The 21,795-nt window shown below is 29.6% G+C and overlaps 1 protein-coding gene across 3 annotated transcripts in view; it reads right to left on the reverse strand.

Annotated features, from left to right (window-relative positions):
• Positions 1-21,795, reverse strand: part of LOC127290865 (tafazzin) — a 44,962-nt gene that overhangs the window by 17,143 nt on the left and 6,024 nt on the right. Inside the window, exons 3-5 of one of the 3 annotated variants that reach the window (XR_007844499.1) lie at positions 2,266-2,509; positions 1,796-2,050; positions 1,122-1,696 (exon numbers count right to left, since the gene is read on the reverse strand). Coding sequence is in view for 1 of the 3 variants with exons in the window: in XM_051319679.1 (XP_051175636.1) it covers positions 1,796-2,050; positions 2,266-2,509 (499 nt within the window). In the remaining 2 variants the exon portion in view is untranslated. Of the gene's footprint in view, positions 1-1,121; positions 1,728-1,795; positions 2,051-2,265; positions 2,510-21,795 lie in introns of all 3 variants that reach the window. The other 2 variants (XR_007844500.1, XM_051319679.1) reach the window with 2 other exon arrangements.

Here is a 21,795-nt window from a genome sequence, read left to right on the forward strand (position 1 = left end):
ACCCTCTATAACTTACTAATAATGAGTTTCAATAAAAATAATCGAATTTTAATAACTTGTCAAAAGCCATTTTGAATTTTTGAAATTCCATCTATTACCCCCTAGGAATGAGTGTCAATGAAAACAATTGAATTTTAAAAATTCGTCACCCGCTATTTGAAATTTTTGAATTTATTAAAATTTATAAATCAGCGCCTTATTTTACCCCCTAATAATGAGTTTTAATGGAATTAATCGAATTTTCAAAAATTGACAACCACCATTTTGGATTTTTGGGTGAATAAAAAATTCGATATCTGCGCTCTCTATAACCACCTAGTAATTAGCTTTAATGGAGTTAATCGAACTTTTAAAATTTGTCTTCCGCCCTTTTGAATTTTTGAGTAAATGAAAAATTCGAAATCAGCGCCCTCTATAACCCTCTAGGAATGAGTGTTAATGAAAACAATTAAATTTTAAAACTTTTCAAGTACTTTAACTTGAATGAAGAGAAAAATTAATTTAACTTAACACTTTTGAATAAACTCAAGTGCGCCAATGTTAATGCAACTATTGAAAATATTCGATCAACTTCCAAGGAAGGAGCAATTCAGACATTTTTAAATGGTATTTCGGGACAAGTATCAGATACTTATTTCATTGTTGGCGATTAGCAGTTAATAGAAATAAATAAATCTTCCGGTCCAATTTTAGCATTTGATTTGCTGTTTTAACTGCATTATGTAACTAAAGTACATTTTGCGAAGTCTTTAAACTTCTTCTACAATTTTATGGAGTTTTACTTTTTTAAAACAACAAAAAAAGCTACAAGCTCTGTAGCGTCATTGCACACTTGTATTAAAAGTGTTAAATGAACTAGTGAAGAAGTAGATAATTTTTCATAATATTAAAAAAAAATTATTAAAAGAGTATTCATATATATTTAATACTTGTTGAAGTATCGAATAAAGAATCCAATTCTTCATGATATCAATAGTTGATGTTACAACGTTTAAAAATAACTCAAATTATTTTTTATACTTTTATGTTCAAAGACTGTGAAAAATAATATTATACTGTTTACTTGAATAAATTCTATTATGTACATAAGAATTGTAATTTTAATAATTTTTTTTACCTACCTATCCATCTAAAATATCATAAAAATATTCGACGTTCAGGTCCGTCATTTTGAATTTTGAAAAACTGACATTGGAATCGTAATTAGCAATTCTAAAAACCCCTAAATAATGAGTTTCAATCATATCCAATCAATTTGGAAACAAATTTTTCCGCCATATTAGATTTGCCATTTTGAATTTAAAAAATCTGATATCAAATTAGTAGTCAGCGAACCTAAAAACTCTCGAATAACAAGTTTTAAGCCATTGTATTACCACTGTAGCGGCTAACATAAACACACAAAATTATAAATATTATTTAATTTGTTATTAATCAATTCTTCTTTTAAATATTTTACTAAATATAATATTGGAGTGTTGAATATAATTTTAATATAAGTAGTTTGAAGAAAATCATGTACCTTTTGTCTCTTTGCTACACTCAGGAAAGTACTATACCTTATTTCTTTCTCCTTACTTTATTTATTTAATTTTCAAATCGTAGGATTAATACGTACACCACTATAGAATAGTATATTTTAAATACGTTTTTCTCGAAAAGTTAATTTTAGTCGTAAGCACTGTTTTCCCAGAAGCTGTCACATTTAATGGTTTTGTAAGAAAGCTCTATTTGTGTCGAATGAAAATTACTGTAAGAAAGCTAGGCTAAGGAAGCAAAAATTCAATTAACTTACTTATTGAGTTCTTCTTGAACACGATTGGTGATGATTATTCTGGCTTCGGATTCAGTGACTTTGGTTGCTCGGAGCTCAGCTATCATATCGCTAAAATCTATTGGTTCTCCATAATACATAGTGACTCTTTTGCCCGTTTTAAGAATATAGGGTGGCTCGTTCGGAAGAATATCATCCATGCCTAGATGATAAATCGGAACGACGAGAGGAATCACTGGCGATTCAAGAATGAGCCTTGCAATGCCCCATTTGTACCTGTTAATAGGAACTTATTTTTATCTTAGTTGGGATCGTCCATATATTACTACTTGCATATTTTAGCGCCCTTTCTCTTCAGGTTGAGAAAGAGAACGTAACATAAGATATGGGCGACTCCTTGAAAGTGGAAAAGGAATGGAAATAATTGGTAATTTTCACTCATGGTAGTGTTAGAGACCTCGCAAGTGTTATTAAATGAAAAATTTAATAACCTTAAATTCTCCTTGAGCATATTGACTTTGCCTTCAGGGAAGACGTGAACCCACTCGCCGGAAGATAGTTTCTCGATGCAGAAATCTACAGCATCCTGGAAAATTCCATTTCCCCTGATGACTGGTATGCATTTCCCAAGCATAAAGAAGTAAGAGTGCCATACATTTGTGAAACAAATGTCATGTGCTGCTAGGGACCACCTTACTTTTCGGCGATTCAGCAAATACCTCAGGTCCAGAGTTGCTAAATGGGTTCAGACATGTTTCTTTCTTAAATTCTTTCGTTCGATCGTTTTTCGGCAATAGTCTGAGAAAGAAAAGATTTTATTTGTCTGTGAAAAAATGGGAATTCGCGATTTGAAGAAAAGTCTTCAGCAAACGACCAAACGAACTAAACAAAACAGACGTTTAATATTTCATCAAAATTTCAAATGAGAAGCTGAAAGCTTCTTTGACTGATCGACTGAAAAACCTAATTTAACCAAATTCTTTATGAGTTTGTATTTGAAGCAAAGCAATTAAACTGTTTAAAATTTAGGATTGTACATATTCTTAATAATTCTTCTCTTCATTTCATTACCGAAAACGGACGATTTATAAGTTTGAATAATTAATAAACTTAATGCTCTGAATGAATAAAAATATGGAATAATAATTTAGCAACGTGCAATAACGTCATATAATTTTTATATTATTTTCTGTAAAACATTTTACAGTAATACCAATTAGAAACTTTGCCAACAATATTATTTTACAAATTTCACTGGAGCGCCCCTTAAGAGGATTAAACGGAGGATAGGTAGAGAAAAGAAAACAATGAACGCTTCTGTTCTTTTTTTGAATTTTATTTTTTCGATTAAGCAGATGACACTTCTGAATAGTTCGATATATGTACCTGACACTTTCATTTTTTATATGAAAAATAAGTTTTTTTATTTTGTTGGATTCGTGGGAAAAAATACATTATCTATATCAGTTTTCGAAAAATCCTTATGCTAAAACTCCTATGTGGGCATGTATCTCACAGGTGGCTGGAAGGAAAAAAAAGTTTACCTACGATGCCCCTGCTGCTCAATGGTATCAGGTGATTCCATAGCATCCCCTGAGTCGAGAAAAACTTGACCCAAAATCATAGCTGTTTATTTGCGAGAGTATTGCCCCTTTTTAGGAGTGATTCGGTAAATTATTAAAAAATATTTTTTCAAATGGTTAAAAATGATTATAAAAAATAAAATTAAATATATAAAAATATATATTAATAATAAAAGATGTATTATTAACTCAAATAATAAAATTAATTAAAATTATAAAATAAAATTATAAGTATAAAATAAATTCAATAAATATTACAAAACTATAAAAGAAATTTTTATGTTTTATTTTTTGTTTTTTCGATTTCTGTAAAACGTATTTACAAATAAATAAAGTGAACTCAAGAAATATTTGCCACATTTATAATAAATATAATGAAAATGAAATATATTTCTACACAGATAAATACACAAAAAATTTGTTATTTGCAATTGTTATTTCTATGAAATCCAAATGTTCAAAAATGCAAGTTTCAGAAAATTTTTTTTTACCTTTTATGCATGTAAATTGAAACTCTATAAAAGCAAAAACATTTGTAAGAATTATATAAAAGTTGTCAAAAAAATTTACAAACATTTTTAACCATTTAAAAAAATTTTCTTTAATAATTTACCGAATCACCCCTAAATAGGGGCAATACTCTCGCAAATAAACAGCTATGATTTTGGGTCAAGTTTTTCTCGACTCAGGGGATGCTATGGAATCACCTGATACCATTGAGCAGCAGGGGCATCGTAGGTAAACTTTTTTTTCCTTACAGCCACCTGTGATCTGGAACCTTTAACAGGGTGGACACTATTTTCAGGATATTCGATTCCCAGCTTTCTCCCGATGAAAATTAGCGTTGTCTCTCAGTTTTTAGACAGAATGTTTTCTGCAAGAAAAACTCTCTATTTTGATGTATCAATTGTTAGGACAAATAAAATTTAGTTCATTGAAAATTATATCTGAAGAAATTCTATTAAATAAAAATTCTAACAATTCATTTTTGGAACTAATTCATTCATCCGCATGCGATTCCAGAAAAAAATTTACTTACGACATTTTATATACAAAAAAAAATTTTTTTTTTTTTGTTATGCAAAGAACAAGAAAACTATATAGGAGAAAGGAGGGTAAGTTCGCCCGGCGGCTAAGATCATTTTTCTTAATAACTTCTTTAAAAATAAATATTACTTAAGGCCAGGTCCAAGTGAGGCAGCGCCATCTACATTGATACTAAAATTTTGGAAAATTTTCAACAGCCTTTTCTTGAAAACAAGATGGTAAAATGCTTTTTCCTTTATGGATAATTGATTATTGGCAAGATATATACCAGCTAAAACTTTTTTTGAGTTAAAATAATGAAAAAAATTTCCATGTCGATAAATGAAATATGAGCACTAAAAAAAAAAAACGTTACGTAATTTGTGAACGCTCCCTTTGGTAGATTATGTATTTCAGGTGGTTAGCAACAGCGCCAATCTCCTCCTTTCGGCAAAATCGCGAAACGTCTGGTGACATATATACCTGCCAAACGGCTGTCATAATGAGTAAAATATGTTATGTTAAAAAAAATTCTTTTTGTTATTTTCGTGATTGGTAAATTTTAGGTCGTGTATTTTTTAGCGTTTATTAATTTTCCAAATGGAAATTGCATTTTTGATTGTAATTTCTGAGAAAGTACTGTTACAGTTTTTGTGAAAAAAAGTGCTCATATTTAATTTATTGACATGAAATTTTTTTTATTATTTTAACTCAAAAAAAGTTTTAGCTGGTGTATATCTTGCCAATAATCAATTATCCATGAAGAAAAAAGCATTTTAACTTCTTGTTTTCAAGAAAAGGCCGTTGAAAATTTTCCAAAATTTTAGTTTCAATGTAGATGGCGCTGCCTCACTTGGACCTGGCCTTAAAACTGTTTTTCAGAATGGAGTATTGTATGGTAACGATGTAATCTACAAAGCTTTATTGTAATCGGTTTGATATTAAGAAAAATATTAAACAAGTGTGAAAATGATGCTTCCAAATGTAAATTTCTTCAATTTTGAATTCTGAAAAAAACGTATGTATTTATTATTCATAAAAATAGATAATTCATTTTTGCTTCCTCGTGAAAGAATCTTTGTAGTCCTTTCGTTTATAAAATTTTTAAAAATGGTCGAAACGAATTTTCCTCTATATAGAAATGTTATATGAGATCCTGATCAATTGTTCAGATGTATGTGTATGTACACTGAAAAAAAAATTTATTTGATTCAAATACTTCTAATTATTTGAAAAATATTTAATTGTTTCAAATACTTTTTATTTGGATCAAAAAAATATGTATTTGCTTCAAATAACTTGAATTATTTGAATCGCATTTATTTGAACCAAATAAATCGTATTTGGTGCAATTAAATAATTAATTGAATTGAATAAATGAATTTATTTAATACAAATAATGAGTTATTTAAAACTATTTATTCATTTATTTCACTCAAATTTTCGAATTGGATGATTCAAATCTCATTATTTTGAACAATGGCTCACCTACTCTTGTGGGTCGCCCACCAAACCCTGCTTCCTCCCTGAACCTCACTCTTATTTCTCCAGACTTATATACAATCTCCTCCTGAAAAGTGCATGTGGACGCCTTGGGCAGTGACCATTTTTCAATTTTTACTTCATTGGGCCTCACTAAATTTTTTCGTTGAATCATTTTGTTCGGACTACCAAATTTTTTGTTTTGCACAACTAACTTATTGTTTTTAAGCAAACAAAAAATTTAGTTAAATGAAAAAATTTTTTTTCTTTTCTCAACCAAATTATTTTTTGGCTCACACTTATATTTTTTATTTTTCACTTAATTTTATCACTTTTGTTATCCTCTTTTAATCTTTTCGCTTTATATTATCTACCACCCTATGTCTACTTAAAATAATTTCTATTGCGGAAAAACCTAACACTGCTGGGGATCGAACCCTCAGACTACGCAACGCAAATCAAGAACGCTGACCACTACACTAAGAATCCTAGTGACAATGTGACTGTAAATTATTTTCATAAAGTATACAAGCTGGAGAAAAACTTCCGTTCTGTTAACAAGCTTTATTCTCTCTGTTCGATATGCATCACTACACACACTTTTTTACCGAATTTCTGAAACACATAAAAATCCCGAAAACACTTGAATAAAACTGGACGACACGTGTGACATCCGTAAACAGAGAAATAAGCCATATTTACGAGAACAGCGCATGCGTAATTGAGCATTCAGACGGTTTGGTTTGGAGAACCAAATTATTCAGTTAACAGACGCAAAAGCTTGAACGAAATTTTTGGTACAGCCAACTAAATTTCTCGATTGATTGCTTCTTTCGTTACTGTTATGTCAACTAAATTTTTGTAATCTTAACTAAAAGTGCTCCACCAAATTATTTTGTTAACATTACATTATTATTTTTCTCAGTGTACGCTTAAAGAAGCCAGGCGTCAATCTTTTCGAGAATTTTGCAACTCCCTAGACAGAGACACCCCTCTCTCTAAGGTTTGGTCTGTTGTAAGATCCTTTAAAAATCGATTCACACAACCACAGACAGCCTCATGTTCAGCAGACAAAGAAACAATAGACAAACTCCACTCTTCAATAGACGAAATTTGCCCCCCTACAGTATATCATGAATAATTTCCTAACAACTTTGACAATAATCCATTTTTAGAAGCTCCCTTTACTCTATTAGAACTACAATAGCCATTAAATCATGTAAAACGAAGTCATCCCCAGGCCTTGACAAAATAGATTTTAAAACTATCCAGCACGTACTAGATGAAGCCCTATCAGCCCTTCTTTCAATCCTTATTAGAATAATTTCTGGCGGCACCTTTCCTCCCTCTTGGAACAATTTCCTCATTTTTTTTATTCCAAAATCCACACCAGGCAAATTCCGTTCTATTTCCTTAGTCTCATGCCTTCTTAAGATCACAGAGAAACTAATTTATAACAGAATCCTCTGGCTTGTAGAACGTGACAAGATTCTCAGTCCTTACCAGTTTGGATTCAAAAAGGGCAGGTCCTCCTCGGATAAGCCAGCGCTGATTTCTACAGAAATGTGGTCGGGCGTACGTCAACGAGAATACGTTGGAGTATTGTTCCTTGATATTAAGAGCGCATTTCCTAGTGTAATCTCGAGTATCCTGATGGAGGATCTCAAAGCGATTGGCATTCTTGAAATAATAACTCGATTTATATATGAATCAATCAAGTGCAAAAATGTGTATTTTAAAGTTAACGACAATATAATTGGTCCAAGAACCAGCACTGTAGGCGTTCCACAGGGAAGCATCCTGAGTCCGATCAATTTTGGTATATATACCAGAAATCTCAATTCTTTAATTCCCAATGATTGCAAAATATACGAATTCGCTGATGACTGGTCTATTATCACTCGTTCTTATAATCCTATAGAAGTCATAGCATCGCTCCACAACTGTCTCAATATTATCTCTGTATTTTTATCTGGTAGAGGTCTAGAAATCTGTCTAATCAAAACACAACTTGTTATATTCAATAATCAAAAACTCGACACAAATGATCCCACATTATACATAACTCTAAACGAATCTATCATCTATCAACCTCCCATAGACATATAAGAATAGACAGGATTTCGAGCGAGAGAGAAGAAATATCGGTTCTTACGCTCTACCTATCTCTTTTTATAGTACAAAGCGCGCTCATTAATGTCATGATAGCGGAATGTTGCGAACCGTCTTTAAGAAAAAGGTTCAATTTTCTTGCCAAAAAATATCTCTTTAGATTCTTTTCAAATTCCATCCATCCCCTACCGACCAAACTTTTGAAATTTTTGGAACTCACTAATGACTCCAACGTCAAATTTAATTACCCCCTCCTAATCGCTTTCGAGAAAAAGAAGAATCACTGCGAACTTATTAGAAGTAAAGACAGTGATCCTTACTTTGAATTCCTCTTTGAAGATCATTTATTCTTCCCAAAAATTATTCTTAGTTGAGGAAAGTCACTGCAAGATTCCCCTAGCCCTTCAGTGCTATTTAAGGATCTAACTAACTTTAACTTTTCTGATCATATTCTCTTTTTCACTGATGGTTTCAAATCAGAAACAGACCGTGTAGCAGGATGCGTCTTTGTCTGTCCCTCTCTATTTTTAACATCCAAATTCGAAATTTCTGATTACGCAACAATTCCCGTGTAGAAATTTTGCCATGGCTCGGATCGGGGCCGGATCGGGCGGGAATGTGACGCTACGCCTGATGTGTCCCTGATTAGGAAATCCCCATTTTTCTCGTGGCCCTAATCTGGCCCTGAACAGTCCCTGATCGGGACCAGATTCTTATTCACTACCAGGGCCCTGGTAGGGAAATTTCTACACGGGTTTTTCCATTAGAAGCATTTGCAATGCCATTCACACTAGATAATAGCATCAACTCTTACCTTTCTTACACCGTTATTTTTTTTGGATTCCCTTAGTGTTCTCAACAACTTAGCTTCTGGAAATATGTACAAAATTAAATCCTATACATAATCTTCGCAATCAGAAATAGGCTACATGTCCTCTCAAAGCTTAACCGCCCGTCAACACTTGTTTGGATTCTCGGACATTCAGGAATTTACAGTAATGAAGAAGCTGATAAAGCAGCTAAAGAAGCAACCATCAATCCTACCTTTTTGAACATTCCACTCTCGTTTACTGATTACTCCTGTGAGGCATGCAAACAACTGGTCGACAGTTGCAACACACACTTTCTAGAATTAGGCAAGAACAAAGGAACACAATATACTCAGTACTATTACAAATCCAGGAAGAAACCAGTGTTTGCGGAATTTGTAACTAGCATGCTATGGATCACTACAATCAGTCGAGTAAGAGCAAACCACTACAACCTAAATGCCAGCCTAGCGAGAAAAAATTATATTCTTTCTGGTAACTGCCCACAATGTTCAAACGTTGAAGAGGATTTGGATCATATTCTCTGGTCCTGCCCAAAATTTTTTTTTTTCGTCCGGACTTAATCAAAGCTCTGTCAAGAACACTAAAATACCCCACTCCTTTTAGTAGTGTTCAATTCCTGACTAATCCCTCCCCCAGAGTTGGTTCTTATGTTTCCAGATTCCTCAAACGCGTTAATTTAAAAATATAAACCAACAGTTTAATACTTAGTACATTCATTCTTCTCCTTTCAAAATTCAAAATCTTCCCTCTAGATGAATCGAATAGTCTGGCGCTTCAGTTCCATCTATCGGCAAACTTCCATCTGCATTCTCTCCATCTTTATGTTCATTAATTTTTGTCAATTCACAGAAAATTAAAAGGCATTAAAATAAGCTGCAACGCTTATTATTTTAATCCAATTTTGCTTATTTTAATCCATTTTGGTATTAAAATAAGCAAAATTAGATTCAAATAATAAGCGTTGCAGCTTATTTTAATGCCTTTTAATTTTCTGTGTTTTCTCTTTCTTCCACTTACTAATATTATTTTCATTTTTCCCGCCCTTTTGATCCTACTCTATTTGATTTTAAGTCTTATCCATATACCAGGTCATGGACAAATATACAAGCGTAACGCCAGTATGGGCCAACGTTAACTCTATTACTACTACTACTACTACTACTACTAGAGACGTGACATTATTAAATGCAGCAGAAGGCAAATTTATATATTTTTACAAATACAGATAATTATTTAATAACATTTTAATTTAATGCTGCAATAACAAGTATATTTTTATTTATACACACGTTGCTCATAAAATTTTTTTCTCGCATTCAATTTTTATTTTCATTTATTGCCCAGCTAAAAATTCCTGTACAGGAACCTGAAAGGATCCCTAGAGTTCTTACATATGGTCCCTAAAGGTTCTCTGAGGAATCCTGTTAAAATCCTACGAAGGATCCCACTAGGATCCCTTGCAGGATATTGGAACAAGGATCTTGTATATCCTACCGAAAGAGACCCTATTGAAAATCCCTGTACAAGATCTTGTACAAGAAAATGTACATGTTCAGCAGTTAAACTTGTACCTGTTCTGGTGAGAACATGTACAAGATCTTGTACAATTTCGGCACCAGAATTTGGAACAAGTTCTTGTACAAGATCATGCACAAGATTTTGAACAAGTAAATATATTTAATATTTGTATACAGGAAAATGTACATATTCTCGTACATATTTTTGTGCAGGTTCATGTACAAGAACTTACACATGAAACCGTTCATGTTCTTGTACAAGTGCATTTTACACAAAATTTTTATGGTAAACTTAAAAATCTATTTTCATGCGCAGATGTTTTCTATGGCAGCTAGGGTTACGCAATACTTTTTAATTATATTTCCCTATATAGACAAGCTATGAATGTACTAAAATACATACATCTATAGAAAAAAATATTTTTTTTAATTGTGAATTTATTAGAAAAAACTTCTTGCAAAATTTATGCAAAATTACTAAAAAAAATTATCTTTTGAATGTATAAGGAAGGAAGGATAGTTCGTTATCTTGACTTTCACTCACACATACATCTGTCTGTTTGATGCCACCATTTGGCTGTTTGATAAAAGTTTAAACGCGTATAAGGAAGGAAGGATGGTTCGTTATCTTGACTTTCACTTACACATAGGGGAGACCGAGGAGGAAAGTAACAGAGGAGGAAAGTAACAAAGCTTATAACTTTTAAACAAATTATCGGATAGACATGGTTTAAACATATTTTTAGTCGGCACTGTTCCCCCTTCCTCCTCCATAGTGTGTCCGAGCCTGACAGGAAAGGTTAGATCTGATTCCGGTGTGACGTGCAGAAAAAACGTCAAAAGTAAGTTTTTGTTCAAATTTTCAAATTCTCGTATTTCTTTAATTTTATTGTTTTTCAAAATGTGCCTTTCGTTATTTTGTAGCCTTATTATCTGTCTTTAAGTTGTGCTTAAACAAACAATTTAACAGTTGTGTAGTTTTAACTTTTTTGTTGACATACAAGAAAAAATCGACCGAGGAGGAAAGTAACACGCTACTTTTCTCCTGTTGTCGATATTGTCCATGTTTTAACTAATGATTGAAGCAAATCGTATTTAATGTTACGAATAACAGAGATTTATTTAAGAAAAACCTGTGATCTAGGTAAGCATAAAATATTTTTAAGAAAAAAAATGAGCTAAATTCATAAAATGTTCGAAATATGTTCTAAATATGTCCCAAATATGTGCCAAATAAGTATAAAGTGTACTTAAACTTTTATGTGTTCCTAATAAAAATATTTCTAATTAATAATAGTCATTAGTCTAAAGAATTTTACGTAATTTTATACTGTTACTTTCCTCCTAGGAGCTTGTTACTTTCCTCCTCGGGGGTGAGGAGGAAAGTAACAGATGAAGAGCTTGCGTAAAAGTTATACTGTGAACTGTGAATTTATTATAAATGTTTAATTCAAATTTTATTTAAAAGGTGAATGTCCAAGCTTTCATTTAATATATTGGACAAATTTATCCGACAAATATTTTTAATGCTAGCATAAAAAAACTGATTTTTGTTACTTTCCTCCTCGGTCTCCCCTACATCTGGCTGTTTGATGCCATCAATTTGACTGTTTGATGTCACTCTTCTGGCTGTTGGATGCCGTCTTTTTTACAGATTGCTGTCGTTTTTTAACTGGATACACTTACCCAGTAATATATTTTGGATGATTGATTCCATCGATTATGTTGCTTGTTTGCTGTTTACCTTACACACATTTACACTCCTGTCAAGGCTATATTGAAATTTTAATTTGAAGAGAAACGAATTTGAAACCAATTATCAATTCCGACCTTCAAATTAACCAACTCAGAAAAAACGTAGCTGAGAAACACAATAAATATTCCTCACCAATTACAGAAGAAAGAAGAGTTCCAGAGCAAAGAGTTTTTAAGAAATTGTTCTTGTAAAATTTTATATTGTAGAGACTTTATCGTTTAATTTTGTTGATTTTTAGTTAATTTCGCGGTAAATCAATTTATTATTTTTTGTTATGTGTGATTTTTTTTTATGCTAAGCTCATTTAATTATTAACTATATTTCTGAGAAATTAGCTTTTTCTTTTCTTTTATAATTTATTTTTGACAAATTTAATAGGAAAATATCGATTAATAATTGTTAATTAGTTAATTTACTTGAAACATCGACATTTTTTAAATTTAAATATTATTCGATTATCGGTTAATAAAATTGCTTTTATTTTGAATTAGTATGGTTTTCGCGCCTTCGTTTGGTGCTGCATAACTTTGATGGTGTTCGAGAGCCTTAGGTTAAGTTAGACTTTAGGACCCGGCTCCCTGATTCTCTGACTGATTCATTGTTACCTCAGTGATTAATAAATAGCAAATTAGATAAAGTTTTGATTAATTAGTGGATAATTATTATTGTTGAATTGGAAAACAGGAGACAACTTTTTTTGTTGTTGAGTCGACAATGAATATTAACATTTACTGAAATAAGGATTTTTACTATTAACTTTCTTTTGCCTACTATGTCGACCCTTTTTTTTGCTGTAGTGTTCGCGAGGAAAATTCATATTTCGGTTCGAAATAAGAAATTATTGCTTTTGTCGGATCTTTATTTGTTATTTGGTTAAATTAAATTCTTTTTCTGCGAGAAATTCCGACAATGGTAAAGTTTTGCGAATATTATTCTATTTCTTTGAAATGCATTAATTTCTTTTTACTGTGAAACATGTGTCGGCGAGTGATCGCGGATAAATTTAAAAAATGAATTTTTCGTGGAGTCGAGATGCGTTAAAATATATATAATGTAATTTTTTTTATCGCGATTATATTGTGAAGATAATTAATTTTTTGAAGTAATTCGAATCTTTCTTTTGATTTATATATATATGTTTAAATTCGATTCTTTTGTTTTATTGAATAAATATTGTTAAATTCGCCTATGCAAATATATTAAATGATGGTGTCCGTTAATTTTATTCTCAACGATAAAACCCCTTCCCAAATGGTCTCCATCTTTTATTTGGTAATTATGCCTAGCCGAGATTAAACTTTATAATTTTGTGGATCACATTTTTTTTATATTTCTGATATAATTTGAGGAATTAACCTGGTGTTCGGGTTTCCTGAAACATCTAATTCGGTAATATAGAATTAACCTGGGCCGGGATTACGACAAGCAATACTGCTAAGTTAGCAAACTGCTAGTTGGCAATGTCAGTTATATTCACGCTGGAAAAAAATATTGCTACCGGGTGTTCGATAAAATTTTGACAGTTTGACAGCTAGTTTTAATAATAATTTGGTTTTGCCTTCTTCATTTTTTCGTTTAAGATTAATAAAAGAAAAATACAACAAATTTATTGGTTTTTCATTAGAGACTTATTCATTTTTAAATATAAATAATTCAAATAATTCACATTTCATTTCATAAATATTGTTAATATGATAGTATTAATATAATTATTTTTATTTAATAAATAATCATAATATTTTCGAGAAACATTTCATTATTTATAATTTATTTTTTATTATGGTTTAATATATTTAATTGAATAATTATTTCATTTTGATTCTTTTACGTTTTCATTTAATTATTTATTATTTAATCCTCTATTTTATTGTACTTATAATAATTAATCTCTTATAAATGATTAACATTTTTCTTGCTACCCTGTATATGATTAATGAAATGGTTATGTTGCATGAAATCTTTCAATTGTTTTCATGCTCACTGCTATCAATCCGAGCAATTTGACAAAAATTTGGTGTCAATTTGCTCGTTTTTTAGGTTAACTTGATTTTAATTTCTATTGTATAAGCTTGTACTTAATTTTTTTTTACCAAATAGCAATAAAATGTGATTGTGGGTTAAATTTCCTAAAAATGTCATGAAATTTTGTTAAGTTATATTTGCTAATTAGCAATAATTGCTAACTTAGCAGCATTGCTAGTCGTAATTCCGGCCCTGGTGATTCAATTTCTATATATGGGTGATTCTCCGCGTAGCGCACGATTTGGTGTCTCAAACTTTAAAAATATTTTTTTTATCGAAATGATAAATATCAATACATATTTTTGAAGATAAAGTGTCAAGAAATAAATATCCATAGTGGGCCGGGAAAATTTTTTAATTTTTTAAAATTTTATAATATAGTTGAAATTTGATTTAAAATGTTTATGGGAATTTTTGGGGTAATTTACAAAAATATATATAACGCGAACGATAATTAAAAATTTTTATTTCGGTAATTTACGGAATTTTTCGAGGTAATTTATAGAAGTTTTGTCTAAAATGCATAAAAATATGTAAAGCATAAATCACAATTAAAAATTATAATTTTGGTAATTTACGGAAATTTCCGCGGTAATTTACAAAAACATATATAGCGTGAACGACAATTAAAAATTTTATTTCGGTAATTTATGGAATTTTATGCGGTAATTTATGGAAATTTATATGGTAATTTATAGAAATTTATTTGGTAAGTTATAGTAAACTTACCGGAGCTATGATAGTTTATAATAAATATTTTTAATTTCGTTTGTTTCATTGTGTATTAAACTTGCACTAGTGACGGTAGAAAATTCTGTATTTTATTTATTTAACCTTTATTATTTAATTATATTCTATTTTTTTAAATAATATTGAAGGGTCGGTGGATGCCGGTGGAGACGATTTTGTGATGCCCTGTACAAATTTGAATCTTGAAATGTGTAAAAAAAAGGATAAATCAATTAGAAAATTGATTACTTTCTTCATGGATAAACTTAAGAAATATAACTTTTGCTGTTACTGAAGTAGAACTATATTAGCATTTGACTTTTATTTAAGTAATTCAATGTTTAATAATAAAACGCAGAATAACACACAAAAGTGCAGTCAAGTATAAATAGCAAAAAAAAGAAATTTTTTGTTTTTTTGCTTCCTCTGGAGGAAGCTATGTAGTCCTTCAAATTATGAAATTATTAGAAATGCACCAAACAAATTTTTTTCTATTTATAAATGTCTTATATAAGTCCCTGATCAATTGTCCGGATGTATGTATGGGTGTGTGTATGTGTGTGTGTATGTGTGTGTGTGGATCCATTTTTTTGTGAACACGATAACTTTAATACGTTTTAACGGATTTGGCTAAAATTTGGTACGTATATTTGTCACATCAATATCTCAAAATGGACACAATGATTTTAGAAAATACCCACAAAAAAATTTTTTTTGGCATTTTTTCAAAAAAATCGATTTTAATCGAAAAAATTTATTGAAAGCAAAATTAAAGGCAATACATAGTAAAATCGTATTCCTCATATCAAGACGAATCGATTGGTATATATATAGTTTATATTTCATTGAAATTTAAAGAATAAATTAAAAAATTCAAAATTCAAAAATTCATATTTTAGTTAAAAAAGTTTTTGTGAACACGATATCGTTAATACGTTTTAACGGATTTGGCTAAAATTCGGTATGTACATTTGTCACATTAATATCTCAAAATGAACACAACAATTTTAGAAAGTACCCCCTAAAAAAAAATTTTTTTTTACTTTTTTTCAAAAAATCGATTTTAATAAAAAAATTGTTTCAAAGCTAAAATAAAGGCAATACATATAATAATCTTATTCCTTACGTCAAAAGAAACTGATTGGTATATATATAAAGTTATACCGGAATCAGTCGATAACAGCAATAAAACGGTTGAAAGAGTGGAAAAGGTGGAAAAAGATATATTTTTTGAAATCATTTATCATATTTTAAAAATAATATGTATATAAATTATTAATTTATTGCTTCCTCCAAGAGGAAGCAAATCTTTTGCTTTGCGCAATGAGGAAGCAAAATGTTCATGAAATGAACATAAACTTCTTTTATAAAAAGAGACCCCCATCTTGTTTTATCAAACGTTTTTTTTATTCAATTCCACTACAATATACAATACTAAAATAGCAATAGAAATTGTATTTATTAGTGCACATTGCTAAAAATATTAACTTTTTTGTTTAAACATCCTGTGGGGACAAGTCAAATTTTGACGTTTTCAGCCTTAAAAACCACTTTTCCCAACAAATTTTTTTGTAGAGATATAAAGTTTAGATTTGATTATTTTTTTTTATCCCAAAATTTTGTAGGATAGCGGTAATCCTAGCGGTAGGATAGGTAATAATTTTTATTTTTACCCAAACCCAGAAGCTTATATTATCACAACAGGCACAAAGCCAGTATAGTGCCAAACTTAACTTAAATTATTAACTGAACGTTCTCTACGTAGCTATTTTCTCTTCCTTGAGGCACTGTTTTGGATTGAAAAATTAATTTTTTTGGACGAATTTACCCTCCTTTCCCCTATATTTGTTTATCCAAATTTAAAATGTTATATATATTTCAAATAAATAATAAGAAATCAATAAAGGTGCGAATTACAAAAAAATCTCCTGTAACAATATTACAGTCGCTATTTTCTCCCGCATCTTACCGGCAATAAGAAGGTTCTGAGACCATACCCCAGGAGCGAGAAACGACCCACTTTTTTCAGAAACCATGTACGAAAAATATTTGTACGAGTTTCGTACATAAAATTTTGACAGGTGGTCAATTAAATTTCTACCTTCTCAGATATGATTAGGTTAATGAAATACTTAATAGGAGACACCTATTTACCATCTTATCTAAAATATTAAAATTCAAAAACAAAATTACCATCCTCACTATAATAAATATAAATATAATGTAATAAATTAATATTACAATAACCTTATGGAATATTACACAAATTTAAAATATAATCTTGGATTTTAGAGTTATTATCCTCAAATTATTTAATTTATTAATATCCTTCATTATTTGATTTCTTTTAAACTTAACTTAATTTATTTCATTCAAAATTCATAATTTATTAATTATAAAAATTAATTTTTAAATTAATTTAATGTTTAATTAATTACAACAATACAAATGGAAAATACTTGGCAAAATCTTACATAAGCGTAGCTTCTACCCTTCTACCCCGTAAGACCATGTAGAGATTTTATAAACTCCCCCCTCCTCCTCCCCCTAAGGACCCTTACGTAATTAATGAATTGTCCCATTTCGAATTAGAGATAAGTTGTACACAAGATTTTGTGACACACACATACATCTTGACATTTATTTAAAACTTCAAATATATGCATTCTAGATATTCTCTAGAAAAGAACAAATTAAAGGGAGGTTCCCAATGCGGAGGCCAAAATCAACACAAACTTTGACAATTTTTTACGGGTAACGGTTAAGACTTAGTGATGTAGTTTTTTACTTAAATAAAAGTACATCTTTGAACTTTTAAAACATATATATCATTTTCAAAAAATAACAAAGTGGCGACCAATATGGCGCACCTAGTAAACAATGTTTTTTTAAATAAGGAAAACGGTGGGCATTCTACAATACGCAATTTTAAGTCTAAAACAAAAACTTAACTTTTTTGCCTTATTTTTTCATGTTTGACCTCTTGTAAAAAATCTTTATTGTTAACAATTGTATCATATTAAAAGTATAACCCCAGCAGAATTTAGTTACCTTTAATTAGCCGTAAACCCGAAGTTGATTGGTTAAATAGTTTAGACGCTACGATGCCCACCAGTTTGAAGAATCTTGTTTCGAGAAAAACGCGTTTAAAGTTTTGGGAAAATTTTGAAGCATTTTTATGTGTAATATTTGTCTATTCTTAAAAAGCGATTCAAATGACTGAAATTCCTTACTCGGGAGTTTTTGGGGTCGCTGATTACGAATATGATATCAGATTTTCAAAATTCAAAACAGCGGATCCAATATGGCGGAAGACTTACGACCTCAGCGGTTCTCAGCTTCGGAACGTCGGTGAGTTCAAGACGCTATAAAAACGAAAATATTCTTCTGATCAAAAAATCGCTTTACACACACATTCCACACATATATAGCTTTCAAAAAATGCAATAAAAAAATATTTTTTTTTACTCCCGCAATGGGAACCTCCCCTTAAATGTTCAAGACATTTTTTCTAAAAAAATATTCAACTAGGTGTTCATTTCATGATCATTTAGCTTCCTCATCATGATACACTTATATTCAAGATTAAAAGAAGGATTACAACCAAAATAACGATCAATTTTATAAATATTATTAAAATGTAAACTTTGTATATCTCAATCGATTCGTTTTTATGCCAGGAATACAAATTTGATAAGAATTAATTAAAATTTTTATATCAGAAAAAGTTATTTCAAAAAATACCATAAACGATTATTTTCAAAAATTCAAATTTAGATTTCAGTAAAATATGAACCTTTTATAGGCAAATCGACTCGTTTTAATGCAAGAAATAAATTTTTTTACTAAACAAAATTAAATTTACAAAGAAAAAAATATTTAAAAAAAAAAATTTTTTTTTAATTTTGAAAAAATTGTAAAAAATAAAATGTTGTGAATATATTCGGAAATCCTTGTGTCAGATTTTAGGTATTAATGATTACAATAAGCATACAAAATTTCAGGACAATCCGTTAAAACGTTTCTGAGATAATTTGTACACAATATTTTGTGACATACACACACATACATCTGGACATTTGCTCAGGACTTCATATATATTATTTCTAGATGACATTGAGTCCATATAACCCAATTTTAAAAAATCGAAAAACGTCACGAATGCAAAGCTTCCTCATGAGGAAGCAAAATTAATAAAAATAATTGCGGTATCATATTTTTCGAAATATTCATATTCATATGGTGCAAAAACTGCATTCCATTACCGTGCATGAAACTAATTTTACTCAAGCAATAAATATTACATAAAATCAGGAGAATTCAGTTATAAGTATAAACAATTATTTTTTAAACAATAATGTTCATAAAGATTGTAATAACTTATTTTAGGGGCTTACTATAGTCGCCCCTCTTCTTATGAGAATAGTCATATTAGTTTTTGAATTTTTTTTAATCATAATTTTGGATTTATCTTTTTTTAGAAATTAACCAATATATTAATATACAGTTTTAATTTTTTGAAGTTCTTTTTATACATTATATTTTCCAATTCCGCACATTCTTCACTTTGAACTAATATTATATTATAAGAACAGTAATAAAAATTTTAACAAAATTCTTTTTATTTCATTCCTTAGATATCATACAGAATCATTTTTGAAAGAATCAATTTCTTTAACCCTTAACTGTCACCATGGGTCCAATAGACTCGCGCATTTTTTCGAGCTCTAATTAATTGAAGGAGTAGCTTTCGAATATTTTTTTTATTTCAACCCTGGCGGATTGGGAAAACCGAGTTGTAACCGAATTGGGTTACGATTCGGTTACGTTTCGGTTCATTGTGAAATATTATCGTTAATCGACGAAATATGTAGTAAATAACTATTAGGAATGGTTAATATACATTTAGATAGCTTATTTATGCAATAATAATAATAATAAATTAAGATATAATTAATTAATAATAAGTGTTTTAAGTGTACAGTGCATACAGTTGTTGAATTACCATATATATGTATATTACCATCAGCGGCAGCTGTGATACGCACGTTAAACCCTAGATGGCGTTAAGGATGACTTTGTGAATGAATTTCTAAAATTAAGCCCTTGAGTGTCAAATGTGTAAGTAAATATATAAGTTTTAAAAAAATAGATCAATTTATTAAAACAACTTTTTTGATTTATACAAATATAAAAAAAAATTTTTATAACGAACAAAAATTTTTTTAATGAGAAAAAGTTTTTCTTGTGTCAAAATTAATCTTTCTCATTTTTCTTTTTTTGAATAAATTTTTTTTGAATTTTTGAATAAAAAAATTTTTTTTCTCAATAAAATGAGAAAGATTAATTTTGACACAAAAAAAACTTTTTCTCATGAAAAAAATTTTTGTTCGTTATAAAATTTTTTTTTTATATTTGTATAAATCAAAAAAGTTGTTTTAATAAATTGATCTATTTTTTTAAAACTTATATATTTACTTACACATTTGACACTCAAGGGCTTAATTTTAGAAATTCATTCACAAAGTCATCCTTAACGCCATCTAGGGTTTAACGTGCGTATCACAGCTGCCGCTGATGGTAATATACATATATATGGTAATTCAACAACTGTATGCACTGTACACTTAAAACACTTATTATTAATTAATTATATCTTAATTTATTATTATTATTGCATAAATAAGCTATCTAAATGTATATTAACCATTCCTAATAGTTATTTACTACATATTTCGTCAATTAACGATAATATTTCACAATGAACCGAAACGTAACCGAATCGTAACCCAATTCGGTTACAACTCGGTTTTTCCAATCCGGCAGGGAATACATTAGTTTGACATATTCTTAGTAATTTTGTAAGGTTTTTGACACAACTAATTCGATACAAAAGAATAAATTAGCTTCAAATATTAATAATTATAAATTTTTAATTTTAACCTAAAAAGTCACATTTTATTCTGCAAAATAAATACCTTTTTTGCAAGTCCTGCTGTTTTAATTTTTTCCTTAAAGAATATAACCTTAAGAGAATAACGTTAAAATTTTAAGTGATAATATTAAAAAATAACTCTAATTTTTATGTAAAAACACGCAATTTTTCCTTTTTATTTAAAAAATTTTTTTAAAATAAATTAAAATAAATTAATCCCTGTAAAACTAATTACATTTTAAGAAACGCAGAATTGTGCCAGTTAAGGGTATAATTAGACCGCAACAACTTTATTCGAAATATAATGGTCGGACCCATAAACAAAAATTAATTGTTAAAAGAGATAAAATGAGAGATAATAGAAAATTTAAAAGAAAAAATCGGACAAGTGTGAGTTACACTCGCAAATTTGAGCTCTTTATGTCAAAAGATGTGGCCGCTAGGGGTGGGGGGTACATAGTCATTTTTAGGCATTTTTCGTAAAAATTCATGGTTTTTCCTTGACAACGCTATGTTAATCAATTCCAATCAAGTTCGCTATATTTTTCCTGTAATCTACACGCAAAAATACATATGTGTACTAATTTTCAGCCCTCCAGATAAATTTGTGTGGCCGCTAGGGGGAGGGGGGTACACGATTTCAAAAAAACCGATATTAATAGGGTTCCGAACCGAGTACGGCACCCTAAAAATGATGAAAGAAACTAAGAAATTAAAAAACTTCAATTAAAATAGAAAAAATCTTTAGAAAGTGTTTGATATATTTAAACCAAATTTAAATTGAGTAAAAAAATTACAATTTTAAATCTGTATGTCAATTTATTTTAATTTAAAATTATGCAAAACAACAATTTAACTTTTAAATAATTCAAAAGCATGCGATCTAATTATTTCAATTCATTAACAATCGCTTATTGAAATTATTGAACGAATTATGTAATTTTTGTAAGACAGAGAAAAGTAAAATATTTAGTGGGGAGGACCCAAAGATAAACCCTATAATGCAGTGTCCCAAGATGTAAATTT

The sequence above is a fragment of the Leptopilina boulardi genome, unplaced genomic scaffold, assembly GCF_019393585.1.
Source record: "Leptopilina boulardi isolate dan_hultmark-lab unplaced genomic scaffold, ZJU_Lbou_2.1 LbouV2_90, whole genome shotgun sequence".
In the NCBI taxonomy this organism is placed as follows: domain Eukaryota; kingdom Metazoa; phylum Arthropoda; class Insecta; order Hymenoptera; family Figitidae; genus Leptopilina; species Leptopilina boulardi.